The sequence below is a fragment of the Odontesthes bonariensis genome, chromosome 4, assembly GCF_027942865.1.
Source record: "Odontesthes bonariensis isolate fOdoBon6 chromosome 4, fOdoBon6.hap1, whole genome shotgun sequence".
Lineage (NCBI taxonomy): Eukaryota > Metazoa > Chordata > Actinopteri > Atheriniformes > Atherinopsidae > Odontesthes > Odontesthes bonariensis.
Window position 1 is genome coordinate 7,650,765 of NC_134509.1, and position 16,522 is coordinate 7,667,286.

General features: G+C 40.2%; 2 protein-coding genes across 2 annotated transcripts; both read left to right on the forward strand.

Moving 5' to 3' along the window:
• Positions 1-2,073: 2,073 nt before the first annotated feature.
• On the forward strand, positions 2,074-7,912 carry erp27 (endoplasmic reticulum protein 27). Its single transcript, XM_075464370.1, has 7 exons — positions 2,074-2,131; positions 3,942-4,027; positions 4,853-4,990; positions 5,108-5,224; positions 5,521-5,646; positions 5,815-6,012; positions 7,871-7,912. Exons 1-7 carry the CDS (start codon positions 2,074-2,076, stop codon positions 7,910-7,912), a joined length of 765 nt encoding a protein of 254 aa, XP_075320485.1.
• A 6,613-nt stretch (positions 7,913-14,525) lies between these two features.
• bglapl (bone gamma-carboxyglutamate (gla) protein, like) lies at positions 14,526-15,995 on the forward strand. Its single transcript, XM_075464371.1, has 4 exons — positions 14,526-14,654; positions 14,752-15,108; positions 15,204-15,309; positions 15,513-15,995. The coding sequence occupies exons 1-4, from the start codon at positions 14,594-14,596 to the stop codon at positions 15,613-15,615; spliced, it is 627 nt and encodes a 208-aa protein (XP_075320486.1). The 5' UTR covers positions 14,526-14,593; the 3' UTR covers positions 15,616-15,995.
• Positions 15,996-16,522: the final 527 nt, after the last annotated feature.

Consider the following 16,522-nt stretch of genomic DNA (forward strand, 5'->3'; position numbering starts at 1 on the left):
GGCTGGAGCCTATCCCAGCGGTCATCGGGCGAGAGGCAGGGCACACCCTGGACGGGTAATTTATAAAATCATACCAAATAATTTTTTTTTTCATTTTGAATAAAATATTAGCAGACCTTAAAATGTTGCTGCTATTTACAGTCAGACACACACACACACAAATATATATATATATATCTATCTATATATATATATAGATAGATATATATATTTCTACATATTATGGTGTTAATGAAAAGAATAACTGCGATATGCTTTCAGTACCTGACAGTGTTTCAAACTAATCGGACTTAGTACAATCATACACATATGTTAAACTGTGGGTCAAGTGTTTGTGAAGCTTTAATGTGGTGTGTGCCCTCCCCTGAGAACAGCTTCGTGCCCACACTGCAGGTGTCAAGGCAGCTTTGAAGTGTTGCCCTAATCTGCCGAATTAGTGTCTCTCTGCTGCCTGTTCAGCCTCATGGGAACACGCATCATACACTCCTGACCTGTAAATAACAAAAGACTACATGGAGTCGCATGAAAACATGAATAAATGTTCATAGTGTTGTTCCTGCTTCCATACCTGTATAATCCTCTTGTGTTTTAGTTCTCTGAGTCTCTGTTCTGATTATTTAGGCAGTTCACATTCTGGTCTTTTGTCTTTGTACATCAAATGGACTGCCCCCTTTCTTTAGTGGTATTTAGTTTTTTCTTAAACTACAGCAGTTTACGAGTGGGCTTTCTCATCACTGCATTCACAAGCCTGCTTCTTACTTTTAGAAACACCCTTTAGAGTAACTCAAAGCAACACACAGCAAAAAATGGGATTTTATTGATACAAAAAAAAGGTAATGAATTTCAAGCAACACTATTTTGTCCTGTCTTGTATTTTTTTGTTCCTTTGGTCGCTTTTTATGTGCAGCGTGAATGCCGTTTTAACAGTGTTGTTGAGTCAAATATCCGACCTCCCATAAATTGTTAACTGAATTATTTATATAGTTTTGTTTGACAATTGCTTTGGTGCTTTTATGAATAAATCTGCATTTCAGAAGATTTTTTTGTAGTTGTGGGAGCTGCTCTACGTTTGTGGGCTTTTTCCTGTTTCTCCGTTTGATCTATTGGCGATAAAAAAATATTAAAAAAAACATATTTACACCAGAGAGGGTTTGATGACATCATTATAAGTTCTTCACAGCACATCCACAGTCAAATCATACATTTTAAGACCTGACAATGACAAAGCATTACGGTCCATTTTAAAGATGACGAGCGTACGTTACTTTAAGATGTGGGGATGATGCGTAACTGAGATAATTCTCAAGAAAGCCTGCTTTAAACTGATTTTAGTGCGAAGAAACATTATTCAGTTGAAAAAACACATTCTAGTGCACTAAGATTAACTTTTCAGGATGAAAACATAACAATAGAAATGATGTGCAACAGAAATCAATGGTTTCTTGTCATAAAACTGTAGCATGTATCCTTCACATCACTGTTAAGTGCAAAATTGGCTTTGACTGCGAGTTGATGGATAAATAGGATTTGTGTCCCTCATGTGGTGACAATACAAAAGTACAGCCCAGTTAATCTCTGGTCCTCCACAGGTCACACAAGCCTCTTCACAAGCTACTTGCAGCCAGCCAGCATGTGTGTAAATAATGAGTATCAACCTACCTGTTCTTCTCCCTACTGATTTATGTGACACATTTCAAGACAAAGTTAAGACAATTCTTCTAAAGAGATGTCCAGACACAAGAAAAAGTGTGTGATGCTGCACAAAAGATAGACAGGACTAAATTTCTCAGTTTACCATAGAGGTGACAAACACAGGCGTGTCCCCTGTGGCACATTGACACGTAGTCCAACGTCCCTGCACCCCTAACTTATCAAGAGCACCTGGCTTGTTCCCACAAGGCTTCCAATCACAACCCACAGAAGTTGCAGCAGCGCCAGCCGGCTGCCATGTGGCGGCCATCAGAGATAGAGCCAAGGTGACAAGCGTCTTTGTTAAAGGTCAAAAAGCCACAGAGTCTCCTGGGCTTTCCTCGGTTTGTCATCTGTTTCTTTCTCCGTGTGAGTTAAAACAACATGCTGATCACTCTGGCCCTCACCCTCCTGGTGTGTTCTGTAACTGCCAAAGAGAAAGGTAACCTCTTTTATGTATTCTCTGACCTCTCCGTAGTTTTATGTTCTGTGATTCTTTTCAACTAATGTTCTGTACAGTTTAGTGCACCTCCTGCAAAAGACTGTCTGCCTGGTTTGTGCTGCTTTCTTCACTTTGGAAAAATCTGAAAAAACAAAGAATAGATAATCATGACACTTTTTTTCGGACATTCTCAAAATACGAATGCGAATAACTTTGGTGATCGGCAGACTTTCCCTTAAGCCTCACTGAGTGAAAAACATTGATCTACGTGTATATATGAAAGGTATACGGGTCAGAATTGTTAATCTCATATATGATCACTTCCTTGAAAAACTAAATATTATTCCACTAGTCTCGGCTTTTAATTTGAGCTCAGATATCTAAGCGTACTAACAGGCAAAGCTAGAATGATCACTACGTCCTAATCTACGAATTTTATTGTCAAAATCCTTCAGCAGAGTAGAAGTAATTATTTGCAAATCAGCACAAGCCATGACTCTTCAAAGACTTTGTCATCATATCCCAGTCAAAATATGAAGTATTATTGTGTATTTATTAGCCATGCCATAAAGATGACTTTTAAGTTTGCTACGTAACTCACCTGCTGAATGTATTAGGCTTAAAGTTGTGCCTAATTAAGCTCTTGGCTGCTTGAGTGACAGGCGAATGCCATGACTGCCACCCAACATTAACCTAACCTAACCCAACGCATTATTTCCGTGAGTTCTCAGTGTGATCTCTCCCTTGCAAATGTTTTTTAGCTTCACATCTAAAATGGCAACAGGTTTCGAACCCGTTGTCCACACCAGTGGCCAACCAGAGTGTCTGTCCTCTGCGGTCTGCGGTTGTTGGTCCACCAATTTGGGTCAAACTGAAATATTTGAACATTTATTTGATGCATTTTGTTAAAGGTTTGTACTGTCAAATTTGGCCCCAGAGGATAAATACTACCAATACAACACATTCTTACTCTCAACTTGTTGCATGCTGACTTAAGTCAGGAGCCCTTGGCGTTATCGTTTGTCTGTTTCATCCGTTTTTATCATTTATAGATTTGCAGGGTAATGATCTACAGCAGCATCTGACTGTGCAAATATAAGGACACAGGACTTTCAAGCAAAAGTTGTGTGTCTTGTGTGGGACATTATTAAAGCTTAGATGTATTTTTTTTTTTAACAGTTTGCAACCAGAACTGCAACCCTTTGACAACATCTACATTTCCACTGACAAATATTTTGTCAGTTTGATTGAAATCATTCTGAATACAGACAGACAAAACTAAAGGATTTGCATCAACACACAATAAAGAGATATAAGCTATGTGTTCACATGCTCCAAAGCATTTAATCAGAAAGAAAATTTGTGAAACATCTGCCAATTTGGCGGCAAATACAACAACAAAGAAGGATGAAACCTTTGTTTACTCAGACTATATATATGAAAGTCAGAGAAAAAAATCATATCAAGTGAAAACATAGTTACATTTCCTTGCTGATTTGAGTAGACCATGGTGTTTCCCATATGGCCACCATCTAAACAAGATTTTTAGTTGTTTTTTCTTTTTCTATGAACACTTCAGTTTGAGATTATCATACCTAAGCAGTAGGACGGTGTTATGTTTCACGCGTTGTCTTTGTGAGCATGCATATCTACTGATGTTAGGCCCAAAGCATTGCTCTGTCTTCGAACTGTTTGTTTGCTGTTTGTAAACCAAGCTTCTTTGTTTTGTTGAGACAGTAAAAAGCTGTAAAAAAAATCTGCGCTGGGTTGTGTGTGTGTGTGTTGTATTTCTCATGGCTTTCTTCCTCAGATGGTGCCCTTCCCAGGCTTAATGACACAAAAGCTGTTGAAGCCTTCATTGACTCTGCTGAAGTGACGGTCATTGGATTCCTTGAGGTCAGTCGAGTAAATAGCACATAAAAGGAGGTTTCCTTTTTTGGCCTAAACGGGTTGCTAGATCACTTACTTTATTGTGCATCATGAATGTGGCAAACCAGACATGATCAGACAAATTAGCTAAGAGTGAGTGGTGAAAGCACTCATTTGCACCTTGATCTTGGTGATGCCGATGTCACAAATAGATTTTGGAGAAGATTATATTTCCCGTGGCCACACCTTTGGCAGTGCCCGGGCTGCGAGGACAGAGCGCAGCTTGCTATTCCACAGAGACAACTTCTTTGGCCAGACTTTGTGCGGAGGAAGATGGCAGGCTTGACAGGAAATACATACATATCTGAAGACTTGTGGGATTGGCTCGACTGACCCTCGTGTAATCAAGGTTCATGAGAGGGGAGTGGAGGAGAGAGAGAAAGAGAGCACATAAGGATAGCGCATAGCTGGGCCGTGTTGCTGAAGACAACAACAGACCAAAATATTGGTGCTGTGACTCACTGAGAATGAACGCATAAAGGCTTCAAAATAAGGAAAATAAGATTGCCAGAGCTCATGAAACAGTCTCACAGAAATAGCAATGATTCACTGTTCTTTGAGGCAACCACATTCCTCCTCTTTCTATATTTCTCAGTTTTTCCTTCCACCAAAGAGTTTCTAGTGTTCCCTCCAAACAACAGGCTTGGTCAGGCTGCATAAGATTTATATAAGTTGTAAGAATAATTGCAATTTTTAAGGAAAACGAGTAGACATTTTGCTGAAATAAATCATCACAAATTTTAGAGAATTGAATGCACATGGGTTGATTCACTATCTCACTCTCTGTTTCAGAGTGAGGAGAGTCAAGGCTATAAGGAGCTTGTGGCAGCTATGAAGCGAGTTGACTCGGTTCCTGCAGCTATTTGCACTGTGAAAGAGGTGTGGGCTGACTACGGCCTCTCCTCGGACACCATCAGCCTCTTCAGAAAAGTACTCTATGCCATCACCACCACGCAGGATTTCCTGTAACATCAGTACTGAGTACATGAGTAATGTTGGGTTTCGTGAGGGTGACTCTATGATGACATGTGTTTTTCTGTTATCCAGGCAGATGACCACCAGGAGAACCTTGTTCTCGCTGAGGCCAAGAAGATAGAGGCCGAGGGACTTGTTTACTTCATCACCATCAACGAGGTCCGATACATCACAGAGTACAATCAAGTGGTAGGTGAAATGCTCTTGTGGAAACAAGTGTCTGCTTCTCTCTTTTGTTAACTCTTGAGCTTGATCTTTTTTATTCTCTATTTTTTCATTTAAATTGGAAAATTAGCAGAAAGCAAACAAGTGTTAATAAGCACACAAAGCCAGTACAAAAGACTAAAAACACACTCACACACTGTGTTTGAGGTGAGAGGTCTGAAAAGCAAGATCATTGCAAGTGCGAACGCTATGTCTGACATCTTAACACTCTTTTTCTACTCTTTTTCTACTCTTTTTTTTCTCTCTCCATGTCTTCTCAGACAGCAGTGGGCCTGTTCAATTCAGAGGTGAAGTCACACCTTTTGCTCTTTGCCAACAGGGGGAGTAAAGAATACACTGAACTCAAAAAGCTATTGGGAGCGCTCGCCCCTGACTTCACAGGAAAGGTGAAGATATTCAGAAACTAAATTCACCCACAAGAGTTTCAACAGTTGCAAATCAATCTGCACATTTTAGAGGTTCGATAAGTTCACAGAGAAGAATCTGGTGAACTAGAGAACAAGTAAGCTCAGTATATGTTTAATTTATATCTACATATAACAATTGTGTTCCAGTTCTTATTCGTGCTCATTAATGGAGCTGTGAAGTCCAACTTTAAGTCACTCAACTACTTTGGCCTTAAGTCCAAGGACCTCCCACAAGTTGGCATTTATGATGGAAATTCTGACATGAAGTGGCTCCTACCTGAAGGAGAGATTTCCACAGAGCGAGTGCAGGAGTTCTGTCAATCCTTCCTGCGAGGAGAACTGAAAGTGAGTAGCCATTACCAGAACAACAAAGTCACTTGGTTTCCATCAACGTTTCATGATTCAGTGGAAAAGGGAAGAAAGAAAAGAAAAACTACATTACGTGAAAGCATTTTCTCGCTTATCTTTTTTAGTTGTTCTTATAATTTTGACAAAGATATAACGGGGAAACATCTCGGACATTTGCATCCCACGACCGATGACGTGAACTATCAGCTGTCTCCACTGCCACAAAAATGAGCATGACCAATACTCAATAATTGGTTCTACATTTACTATCAAAAGAAATCTGAAGCAATCTTTTGAAAAGACAAAAAAAGGAAATTAGGCAATGTAGTGTTGGTAGAGGCTACAAGATCAACATATCCCATACTGCAACCACCATAGTAGAAGGTGTCCTAGCTGGAAACTGACCTCCAAGAAAAAATTACAACAAATATTTTTGTTTTTTTTAATTTTACCAATTCCATTCATCTTTTTTTGTCATATCTAATAGATAGAAAAAGAAAAAAATACAAAACAGCCTAGTTTATTTGCTTCAAACTGTTTCTGGAAATGTGTCCGATTTCTACAACATCTCAGAGGTTCACCTCAAACTTGTTTGACATTTGGATAGAAACACAGCTACAGCTGATTTGTGTAGGTATTGCTTACTTTGTAATCTGTCAGGTAAAACGACCTTTTACAACTACTAGTTTCGAATGTTGCCGCGGCCACAGGGCAAAAGTTTACAATTTCATTATAAATTTGTGATTATGTCCAATTTATTTTTATTTGTACTTAAAAATGCAAATTAGCAACACAAAAAGATGAATGAAAAATACACATATTCTAATGCTATTCGAAGTTACACTACAGTAACAAAAGAGAAAAGATTTACAAGCAGTTTTGGCTGTGACTGTGTTTGCTTTGCGCCAAACGAAAATACAGGAAACGGCCAACTGGGTGTTGCAGTCTGGGGCCCGACTGATCAGAGTTTGTGCCTCACAGTTTTATGTTCAACTCTGGAGCCAAAAGTTCTGAATTCAGATACATTATATTCTGTGGATAAGTGGAAATAAATAGTATTCACAGAAAGTATTTAGATAATGTTACTTAAATCAGATAATTTTTTACTTTTAGTCTGGAATTCAAAAGTTTACTTCATTTAGAGAAAAAAGAATAAGAAAATAACCGTTGCACTTAAAAGCTTCTCTCACAGGAACTTCTTTCATGACTGTCACATTGTGTGACCGACAAACTCACTGTTATCACAAACAATTCAACAAACTTGTGACACACATAACACAAACCCTAGTCTACTCTGAAAAGCATGTCTTAGAAGTCTGTAGCCATTTTACAAATTTCTAAGAGACCCACATCTCAAATGAATTGAAGAGCTTATAATATAGAGTGATCATACATTTGGCATGGAGGAGTCATGGCTCAGGTGCTGGAGTCATCTCTTCCACTTGCAAGATTGGTGACGTGATCTCAAGCCCCCTAAAATCAATGATGGGTCATTTGGAAAGACTTGACAAGAATCCCTCATTGCCTCTGATGTGCTCACTGGCGAGTGATTGTGCAGAAAAAAGCGTTGCGTATCCCTTTAATGTCCTGCTCTTCCATTTAGATAAGAGCACGTTTTTCAGTGACTATATTGTATCTTACTACAGATTTGTGGTAGTAAACCTGCCGGAGCTATCTTTACTGTTTGATTTTGGTATGTAATCTCAGCCACTTGGTGAAAACAAGTTGAAACATTACTTTGAGCTCTCCTCCAAAGGAAACTTTGTGTAATAATAATTAGTTTCAAGTAAAAAAAGTTATACGTGGTGCTGTATAGTTTGCCGTCTTTAACTTATTGATTTTCTACATTTTTCAGGAGGTGAAGCAAGCAGGAGAACAGCCCAAAACGGAGCTTTAGGACTCCAAAAACAAATGTAAATGAATTGTTTTACACTGAATAAAAAATGGAAATAAATGGGGGGAAAGGAGCATCTGACTCTCTTGCAAGTTCATCCTTTCTGCACAAGAAAAGTTTGCAAAGTTCACACTACCAGCCTCACTTATGTCCCAGTGCATGATAGGTTTTGTATGTTTACGCAAGTGTGAGCCCGTTTGTGGTCTTCTGTGCTGACCACAGAGTACTGGCCACAAGTCCCAGTGATGTGGCGGAGTTTGTTAGTATATCCACAAACGTTAGTGTCCAAACCACAACACACCAACCTCAGAGAGACTGACAGAAAGCAGAGGGGGAAGATGGGGATGGAAGCAGTCAGGACACAGTAGTCGGTGCTCGTTTATCATATGATTCAGTCTGAATGAGCGAGAATGTAAAAATGACAATAAAACACCGAACATGCTTCACAATCCTAATGTAGAATGTTAAGAAATTGTAGTAAGCACCCATAGTCAAAAACTAGAGCATCTAATTGAAATTCTGCTCGATATTTTGACTCAAAAACTTATCTGTCTGGTTAAATATGGACGAGAAGGGAGATTATTTAGCTGTAAAGGCTGTAAAAGCTCTATAAAAGAACAACAGATGGGTTGTAGACATCAAGAGAGAAAAAGTTTGGGCTAGTCCCAAAAATATTCCCTCAAGCAAGAAGGGAATTTCAAGGCCCAGACTGGGATCAGTATAATTAGTGGTGCTGCACTGCCAAGCGGATACATCCGGCAGAATTGGGAAAGCCTGGCAGGTGACTGTTTCTCAGGGAGCAGATGGAAATGTTCTGTAAGTGCCGCCTGCCATCCGAGCTTGTTTACAGCTGCAAGTGAGACGGCTGACAGATTAGACAGCACTGACTGAGGAGCTGATGGGGTCGAAGGGGGACAGAGTTGAAGGTGTGTTTTTAGTTTTATAACATCAGAAGGCAATGTTGAAAATCCCCCTAGCACTTAGCTTCTATTTACATCTGATTTGAAATAATGGACCCAGAAACACGACGCAGGGAGGCAACAGTGATAACCAATGACCTACCTTAACATGCACCTTTAGCCATTTTCTAACATACGGTACGTTGACATTTATAATGTTGTGACTCCTAACGTTTTGTGCTCATCCGTTTTTTAACCTTTAAACTTTGCGAATTCCAAAAAAAAAACAAAGAGAAAAAACCTTTCGAGTATTTTTTCTTTCTCACAGCTCTTATGACTGCTGTCAGATCACAGGAACTTTTTCATCCTTCCTCAGCTATTTGAGGACCTCTTTTTTTATGCCCACGCCTCAGGTACATAGACTGTAGTTCCAAGAACCTGGTCTGTGGAGTCTGTTTTTACTTTTACCTCAGTGAAAGTCCTCCCCCAGAATTGGGGGAGCAATCTGTACGGTGGCTGGTCTAGATGGGATTTTACTTTGACTGATTGAACACATAAATGCAGTACTGACGGCTCCCATTACAAAAAACCATAAAAGCATCATTAAAGTGTCAGCAGCGCTTAAAGTGGGTCCTAAAAAAATTGAATGTAGAAATAGACTGATAGTGAAGTCCAGGGTTTATTGAGTTTGTATGCTTTGTGAGAAATCCAACATCATTTGGATGTGTCACTCAACTACCAGCCAGCTGTTACATCACTTCAGCGTTCCCTTCAGAGGTGCAAATGCACAGAAAGAAAAAAAAAGCCCCTTGAAGGTATGCTGTTGTAAATTAAGCTTGCAGCGCCCTGGGTGTTCATTATCGGTTGAAAAGTGCCCACATCCTCCAAAAAACAACCAGCAGCCACCATTACACTTTTCCACAACATGCTCTGCCTGTTCAGGAGACATTTTGACCACATTGACTTTCAAAATCTTTTTATATATACTTTTTATACACTTTTATATACCACAACTTGTACTTTTCTAGAAAGTTTTCTGAATACATGTCACTTATTTGACTCAAAGCATTTCACTGAAACGCTTTGAGTCAAATAAGTGACATGAAATTAAATTAAATGTCATGAAATGTAAAAAAATCAAAATGTTTTATATTTTTGATATACTACCATAATGTTGTAGTTTAATGTTGGTTATCAGTGAAACAAAAAGAAAATGAAGATTCTCAGACATCCAGGTAATGGTAATCATGGGAGCTTGAACAGGGGCAACTGAGATCCAAGAAGAAGTCCAATTGCCCTTATTCAAGCTATCAAACAGAAAAGAAAGTCACAAATTTGGCCGCTTACGTTTTTTATTTTAATTATTGTCAGTGTGGAGCTTATGGGTTACATCATAAAACCCTGATGTTTTTTGCTGCTCTTTTAAAGGGATAGTTCGCCTCTTTTGACATGAAGCTGTATGACATCCCATATTAGCAATATCATTTATGAACATTTTCTTACCCCCCGCTGCGTCCTTGTGAGCAGAGTTCCAGCCTCGTTTTGGTGTTGACGAAGGTAGTCCGGCTAGTTGGCTGGGGCTTAAAAAATAAAGCGTTTTGCTTCTCAAATCAATATGCGTTCAAAAGAGTAATACATTTGCATCACAAAATCGTTAGCCAGAAAAAGTCAGACCTCACATCGCTTGGCGCTTTTTTTGCCTCCCTTGATATCAATGCGTCCAGCCACCTGATGATAGCCGCACCTGTTACGGTGTTTGCTGCTCGGAAGCAGGGGAGAGCTCGGTCTGCACAGTTTTACATTGGACGCATTGATATCAAGGGAGGCAAAAAAAGCACCAAGCGATGTGAGGTCTGACTTTTTCCTGGACAACGATTTTGTGATGCAAATGTATTACTCTTTTGAACGCATATTGTTTTGAGAAGCAAGACGCTTTATTTTTGTGGCCCCAGCCAACTAGCCGGACTACCTTCGTCAACGCCAAAACTCAGCTGGAACTCGGCTCACAGGACGCAGCGGGGTAAGTCAATGTTCATAAATGATCTTGCTAATATGGGATGTCATACAGCTTCATGTCAAAAGAAGTGAACTATCCTTTTAAGGTTCATGAATATGAAGAGGTATATTGGAACTTTTAGAGTTAAGAGAAGTTGTGCGGTCATAATTTTTACCCCTGCATCTCACCTAATATCCAGACTCTGAGAGCGAGGCAGTGGCAAAGAATATCTGAAGAGTGGGTTTTACAAACATCCTGAATTATTTTACCATCACGAAAGCCATCTGCAGGCAGTGCTATTTCAAATGTCTTCAAGTTCCTCAACCCAAGGGAGGAGTGTTCGTTGTTGCTAAACAAATGATAGAAAAGTAAAAAGCATTTATTGTTCAAAAAGAAAATCAGAGCAACGTGACAACATGAATATGTAGACTGAGTTGTCCCACTACAGTAACAGCAACACATGTATTTGCAGTAGGAGAAGAAGCTTAAACCAAATGTGGGACATTGTGATTTAAATTTAAACATAAAAAAAGAGTGTGAATGGTGGTCCAGAGTCAAATCCTGGAAGACATGTTGCTCTGGGCATGAAATACTTTAAAAAATCCCCTAACATTCTGCAAATGAGAATGTTTTTCTCTGAACTTTGGTTGAAAATTTGTTGCAAACTATGCCAGAGACAGATGGGTTTTTTTCTGTTGAGGTGGATATTAGTTTCTGAGGCCACAGACACGCTTCCTTTTCCCACACAATATTCCATCTTGTGATATGTGTGTTCAATAAATGATTGAAAAAGGCGTTTTCTTTGTGGTTGTATTCCTTTACACCACCTTTATCTGTATGAAGTGTGTAAATAATGATCTTTGCTTGTCCAAATACTTTAAAAAAAAAGATAAACTTTCAACTTGACTGACTTTATAACATGCACAACCCCAGTTCCCAAAAAGGCTGGGACTTTGTAAAATGTAAATGAAAACAGAATGCAACGATTTGCATGTACAGTACATAAATCAATATTTCATTCACAATAAAAGCATATCAAATGTTGGAAACGTGACGATTTCATGAAAATGGATGGCTTGTCTCGCAATTTATGGCAGCAGCACATCACAAAAAAGTTGGAAACAAAAAGCTGGGAATGTAGGTGGTGCGAAAAAAAAAACAGCTGGAGGAACATGTTGCAACAATTAGGCTAGTTGCAGCCGAGTCTCACAAAAAAACACAAAATAGGCCCAGCAAAGGAAAACTATGTATTTTATAAGAGCCTGTCATGGTACGCCCTGGACAGGACAGGCGTACCATGCCTCTCGCCTGATGGCAGCTGGGATTGGCTCTGGCACTCCTACCCCTAACCCTGAATACGATAAAGCGGGTGCAGGAAATGAATGAATGAATGTATAATATATTAAAAGATTTCTATTTACACAGGACACAGATGACAATTACCATTTGATACCGGTGATCTTTGGGCCGTCAGACAGCACAGCAAAATCAAATAGCAGTTAGTGAGATTTGCAACTTTCTGTTTTCACTTTCAATTTACAATTTTGCACAGCGCCCCAACTTCTTTGGAATTGAGGCTATATTTAGTTCAGAGTTGTCAAATTTTTTTAACAAAATAATCAGTTATTTTACAGTTTTTTTGTATGAATGACTAAATATAACTTTACCTAGAATAAGTGATCAAATTAGGAATAGCCCTATCTGAGGCAAAATCATGTGTCAAAATAGATTGAGACTCAAGGAGAGCATGATGGACGTTGGGGAAAGTGAATCAAAATCAAGTAAGAATAGATTTTTTCAAAAAGTGTGGAAAACTGGCACAGTCCATATGCGACTTCATTCAAATGGAAAGCACTGACTCTGACTCTCCTGTCTTCTCTTCTTCCCCTTCATCATCCTCATCAGAGTCAGCCAGTGCTGAGGATATGTAGATGTTTGTCATCAGAAAATGTTTTGTTTTTTTATCAAATGAAAGTAGTTGTGAAGGACAGTATTGTTTTTTCACCCGCCAGGATGTTCACCACTGAAAAAGATCATTCATTGCCCAGCATCTAAGACATATAGTCAGGACACTGGATAGGTCAGGGCCGGCAGAAACCTGGAAAAACAGTAAAACAGAAACTGAGCCTAATTCACTGGCGAGCAACAAAAACAGAACTCATCCAAAGCAGAAATTCCCTAGACGCTGTATTTCCTGCCTTCAGGGACATTATGGCAATTGTTTTCTACTGCTGCGTCCCCCACACACTGAAATGCATCCACGAAAAGGGACACTGAACCAGACATTGAAATTACACGGCACATTGTCCAAAACAAATCACTGACACCAGGAATAACGCTAGACTATGATACGTTGAGGACACAGAGGTCACTCGGCAGCAGGCTGAATCTCCCACTACATGACAGATGAGGCTGGTCTGGGGCCTTCGGAGGTATTTATATGTTAAGTGATACGAGTGCATAAACTGTTTCTAATCTAGACACCATTCAAGATGCACTATGGTTTAAGTCGGAGCTGCAAACTCTACGTTTCACTTTTTATCAAAAAAACGCAGCGAAAGCCACACTTGGACCGGATCGTACAAACAGAAAGCTGCAGCCAAACCCGCATGCATAGCGCTGTGCATCCAACACATGGGGGTTGCCTAAATTTGGTTCCATATATGCTGAAATACCTCTAGCGAGGCTGTGTGCCGGGCCACCGGTTGGTGTTTGTAAGCTGTGGCCGTGTCCTGGATCTGTCCCGGGACCTGGGCCGAAATGGATCTGTAAATAGCAACCGACTGCGGTTCAAGCTGGACTCTGCAACACTCTAATTAAATTCTGTTGCATAATGAGGCTCTCTGCTCTTCCGTGTCACTCGATTAGTAGCTTGTGGTCATCTCAGACTGTAGTTTGGGGTTTGTGGGGGTGGGAGATCACATCTGGGGCAAAGAGTATAGTAACAAAACATAAAGTGGCAACCTTGATGTCAAAAGACACGGCCAGCACTGGGTCTCCCAGATTAAAATCCAATTACATTTTATGGGTATTTTATAGAAGTCTTGTAACACCAGTTTGGATTTTCAGGGTTTGTTGCATTATTTATACCTCAACGTTGAGGGGTGAAGATTGAAAGGATTTTGAAGGAGGAGGTGTATGGGATTGGCAAATAGGACGGGTATTAAAAAGGATTGGTCTGACCGCAGAAAATGATTGGCAGGGAAAAGATGTCATTTTTGTTGGGGTAAGTATGAGAAGAAAATTATTCATTTTACCCACAGGGTGAGAAAGAACATAGTTTAAGCCGATGGTTCCCGGAAATAATTTTGACACTTATCTACAGGTCATATGACCTCTTTCTTCTATTTTTTATTTTTTTTAAAAAAGTAAACTCGTGCATCAAAGAGAGAGAGAATCTGCTGAAGAAAGAGTGAAGTTAATCATGCTCCTTTTATCTTTTACCTTTACAGTCAACTGAAAGTTTGCAAACATATATAAAGGATTACATGCCATACTATGTATTGTACCTACAATGTCAGGAATGTTTGTGGCTGAGCATAGACTCGGTGCCAGGGGATGCGTGGGTGTTTGTGGGAGCTTTCATGACAAGTGGAAGCGGAAACATTGATATTTGATTCCCCAGCCAATCAGAGGGTTATCTTAATGTGTGGGTCTGGTCTGACAAAAGAGGTGGACTTCAGTATATATTGACCTGGACTTAGGGCAGAGAAACAGAGCACGCCACTGAAGCAAAGCAAAGAACTGCAAGCAGAAAAGAAAGCGTTGAGTCGCTAACTACAAGTCATCATGAAGACTCTGGCTCTCCTCTCCATCTGCGCTCTTCTGTCAGTCTGCTGGTCCATGGGAGGTAAGGAAAAACTCCTCTACTTCTCTCTGCATTATTTGGGGCAATGCAAGCTCCTTGGCGACGTTTAACAAATGTTTTTGCTTTCTGTGTTCATCAGCCGTGGAACCTGAGGTCGTCGTGGATCCTGCGGCTGACACAGCTGCTGACACAGCTGCTGAAGCTGCACCTGCTGACCCCACAGCTGCCGCCCCAGATTCATCCTCCTCTTCCTCCTCCGAGTCTGATTCATTTTCGTCCTCTGCATCAGACTCTTCAGCATCTGATTCCAACTCTAGCTCAGACTCATCAGCCTCCGATTCAAGCTCAGAGTCCTCCTCCTCCTCATCCTCCTCCTCTGAATCGTCCTCCTCTGAGTCCGACTCCTCTGCCTCTGACTCCTCAGCGTCCGACTCCACTTCCTCTGAGTCCTCTTCGTCATCTTCCTCGTCGTCATCAGAGTCCATCAGTGTTGAAGGTGAGTCGCTGTTTGTTGCATGGTTTTGAAATGAAAGTTGTTTTGCTATGACTGCAAAACAAGAAAACTCACAAAAACCTCTTCCTTTTCCTTAGTTCCTTTAGCTTCTGAGGTGATTATGAAGAGAGACCTGGCCGCTGTTCTCCTGAGGAGTAGAAGAGCTGCTCCAGGAGGAAACCTCAGCCCTCTGCAGCTGGAAAGGTACAGTCAGTGGATAAAACAGGCTCAAAGAGCATGATCACACATTGTTAGCTTTTGTTTTGCTTGACCTTTGTGACAATTCATTTAGGGGATCCTACCTTGTCAAATCATAACATTTTCTTTTTTAAACAAGTAAAAAACAGGAACAAAGAGCACGTGGTTTCACATGTTGTCTGACCATATTTCATCCATCTGTCCCCTAGCCTGAGAGAGGTGTGTGAGCTGAATATGGGCTGCGATGAAATGGCTGACACTCAAGGCATCGTCGCTGCATACACCGCCTACTACGGACCCGTCCCCTTTTAACTTAAAGACTTCTCTTTCATCTGCATGCAGACAGTTTTTTCTGTCTCTTGAAAATGATAACAATGCAACAAGTCCCCCAAATCTAAAGAAGGAGTAGGAAAGCAAAAGAATGACACTGGCCCGTGTTCTGGTGCTAAATGGATAACTTTATTTGCTGCAAATGAGTGCACTTGTGACCAGCTGCGGTGGTCCTGTATGCAAAGGCCTCCTCCAGGACAGGCACATGGAAACACCAGCCTGTGAGCAACTTAGAAGCCCATATCAGTGTAAATTATTATTTTGTTCTATACAATTATACAATGAATGGTGCTAGGAAAGCAAATGTATTGTATGTTAACGTACTGATGTTTTTATATCGTGCCTTGGTTTTAACTTTAGTGGCAGTTCTAGTTAGTAGTGGATGTAGTAATGCGCTGATAGCGGTCCTGTACAGTATTTGTAAAACACATATCAGCTATCTGTAATGACTGTAACCACAAATTGCCTCTGGTTTTGGAAATAATAAATTATTTTTGTTTTGTCAAAACGTTGAATTGTCTTGAATGCAAAAATGGACTTTTCGGTTGCAGATGAATAACGAATCTTTTTTTGCTTCAAACCTTTGAAGGTGCGAATACAGGGAATGTTTTTTGGGTGTGTGCAAAAAAAAAAAAAGGATTTTCAAAAAGCCCCCCGGGTTTCACAGACTTCTCAAGCATATGCTCACTAGAAAAACACAGACATGTTCTGTGGACTTTGTCTGCTGTTTAGTCCTTAGATATATTATTCATTTTATCCTGCAGCTGTTATAGTGAGCGGAAGACATTAACCAAGAGCCCAAAGAACCTGCAGCAGAAGCAGGTGATGATTTTCATGAGGGTTCACACTATCAGTTAAAGCGGCAGTCGGCAACTTTTTTTTAGTCATA

What these genes read in the sequence shown, in the direction of transcription:
- bglapl (XM_075464371.1), top strand. Translation starts at nt 14,594, where the DNA reads ATGAAGACTCTGGCTCTCCTCTCCATCTGCGCTCTTCTGTCAGTCTGC. An exon ending in AGTCTGCTGGTCCATGGGAG is followed by an intron (nt 14,655 to 14,751) that starts GTAAGGAAAAAC and finishes TGTGTTCATCAG; the next exon opens with CCGTGGAACCTGAGGTCGTC. An exon ending in AGCCCTCTGCAGCTGGAAAG is followed by an intron (nt 15,310 to 15,512) that starts GTACAGTCAGTG and finishes TCTGTCCCCTAG; the next exon opens with CCTGAGAGAGGTGTGTGAGC.
- erp27 (XM_075464370.1), top strand. Translation starts at nt 2,074, where the DNA reads ATGCTGATCACTCTGGCCCTCACCCTCCTGGTGTGTTCTGTAACTGCC. An exon ending in CCATCAGCCTCTTCAGAAAA is followed by an intron (nt 4,991 to 5,107) that starts GTACTCTATGCC and finishes TCTGTTATCCAG; the next exon opens with GCAGATGACCACCAGGAGAA. An exon ending in TCACAGAGTACAATCAAGTG is followed by an intron (nt 5,225 to 5,520) that starts GTAGGTGAAATG and finishes ATGTCTTCTCAG; the next exon opens with ACAGCAGTGGGCCTGTTCAA.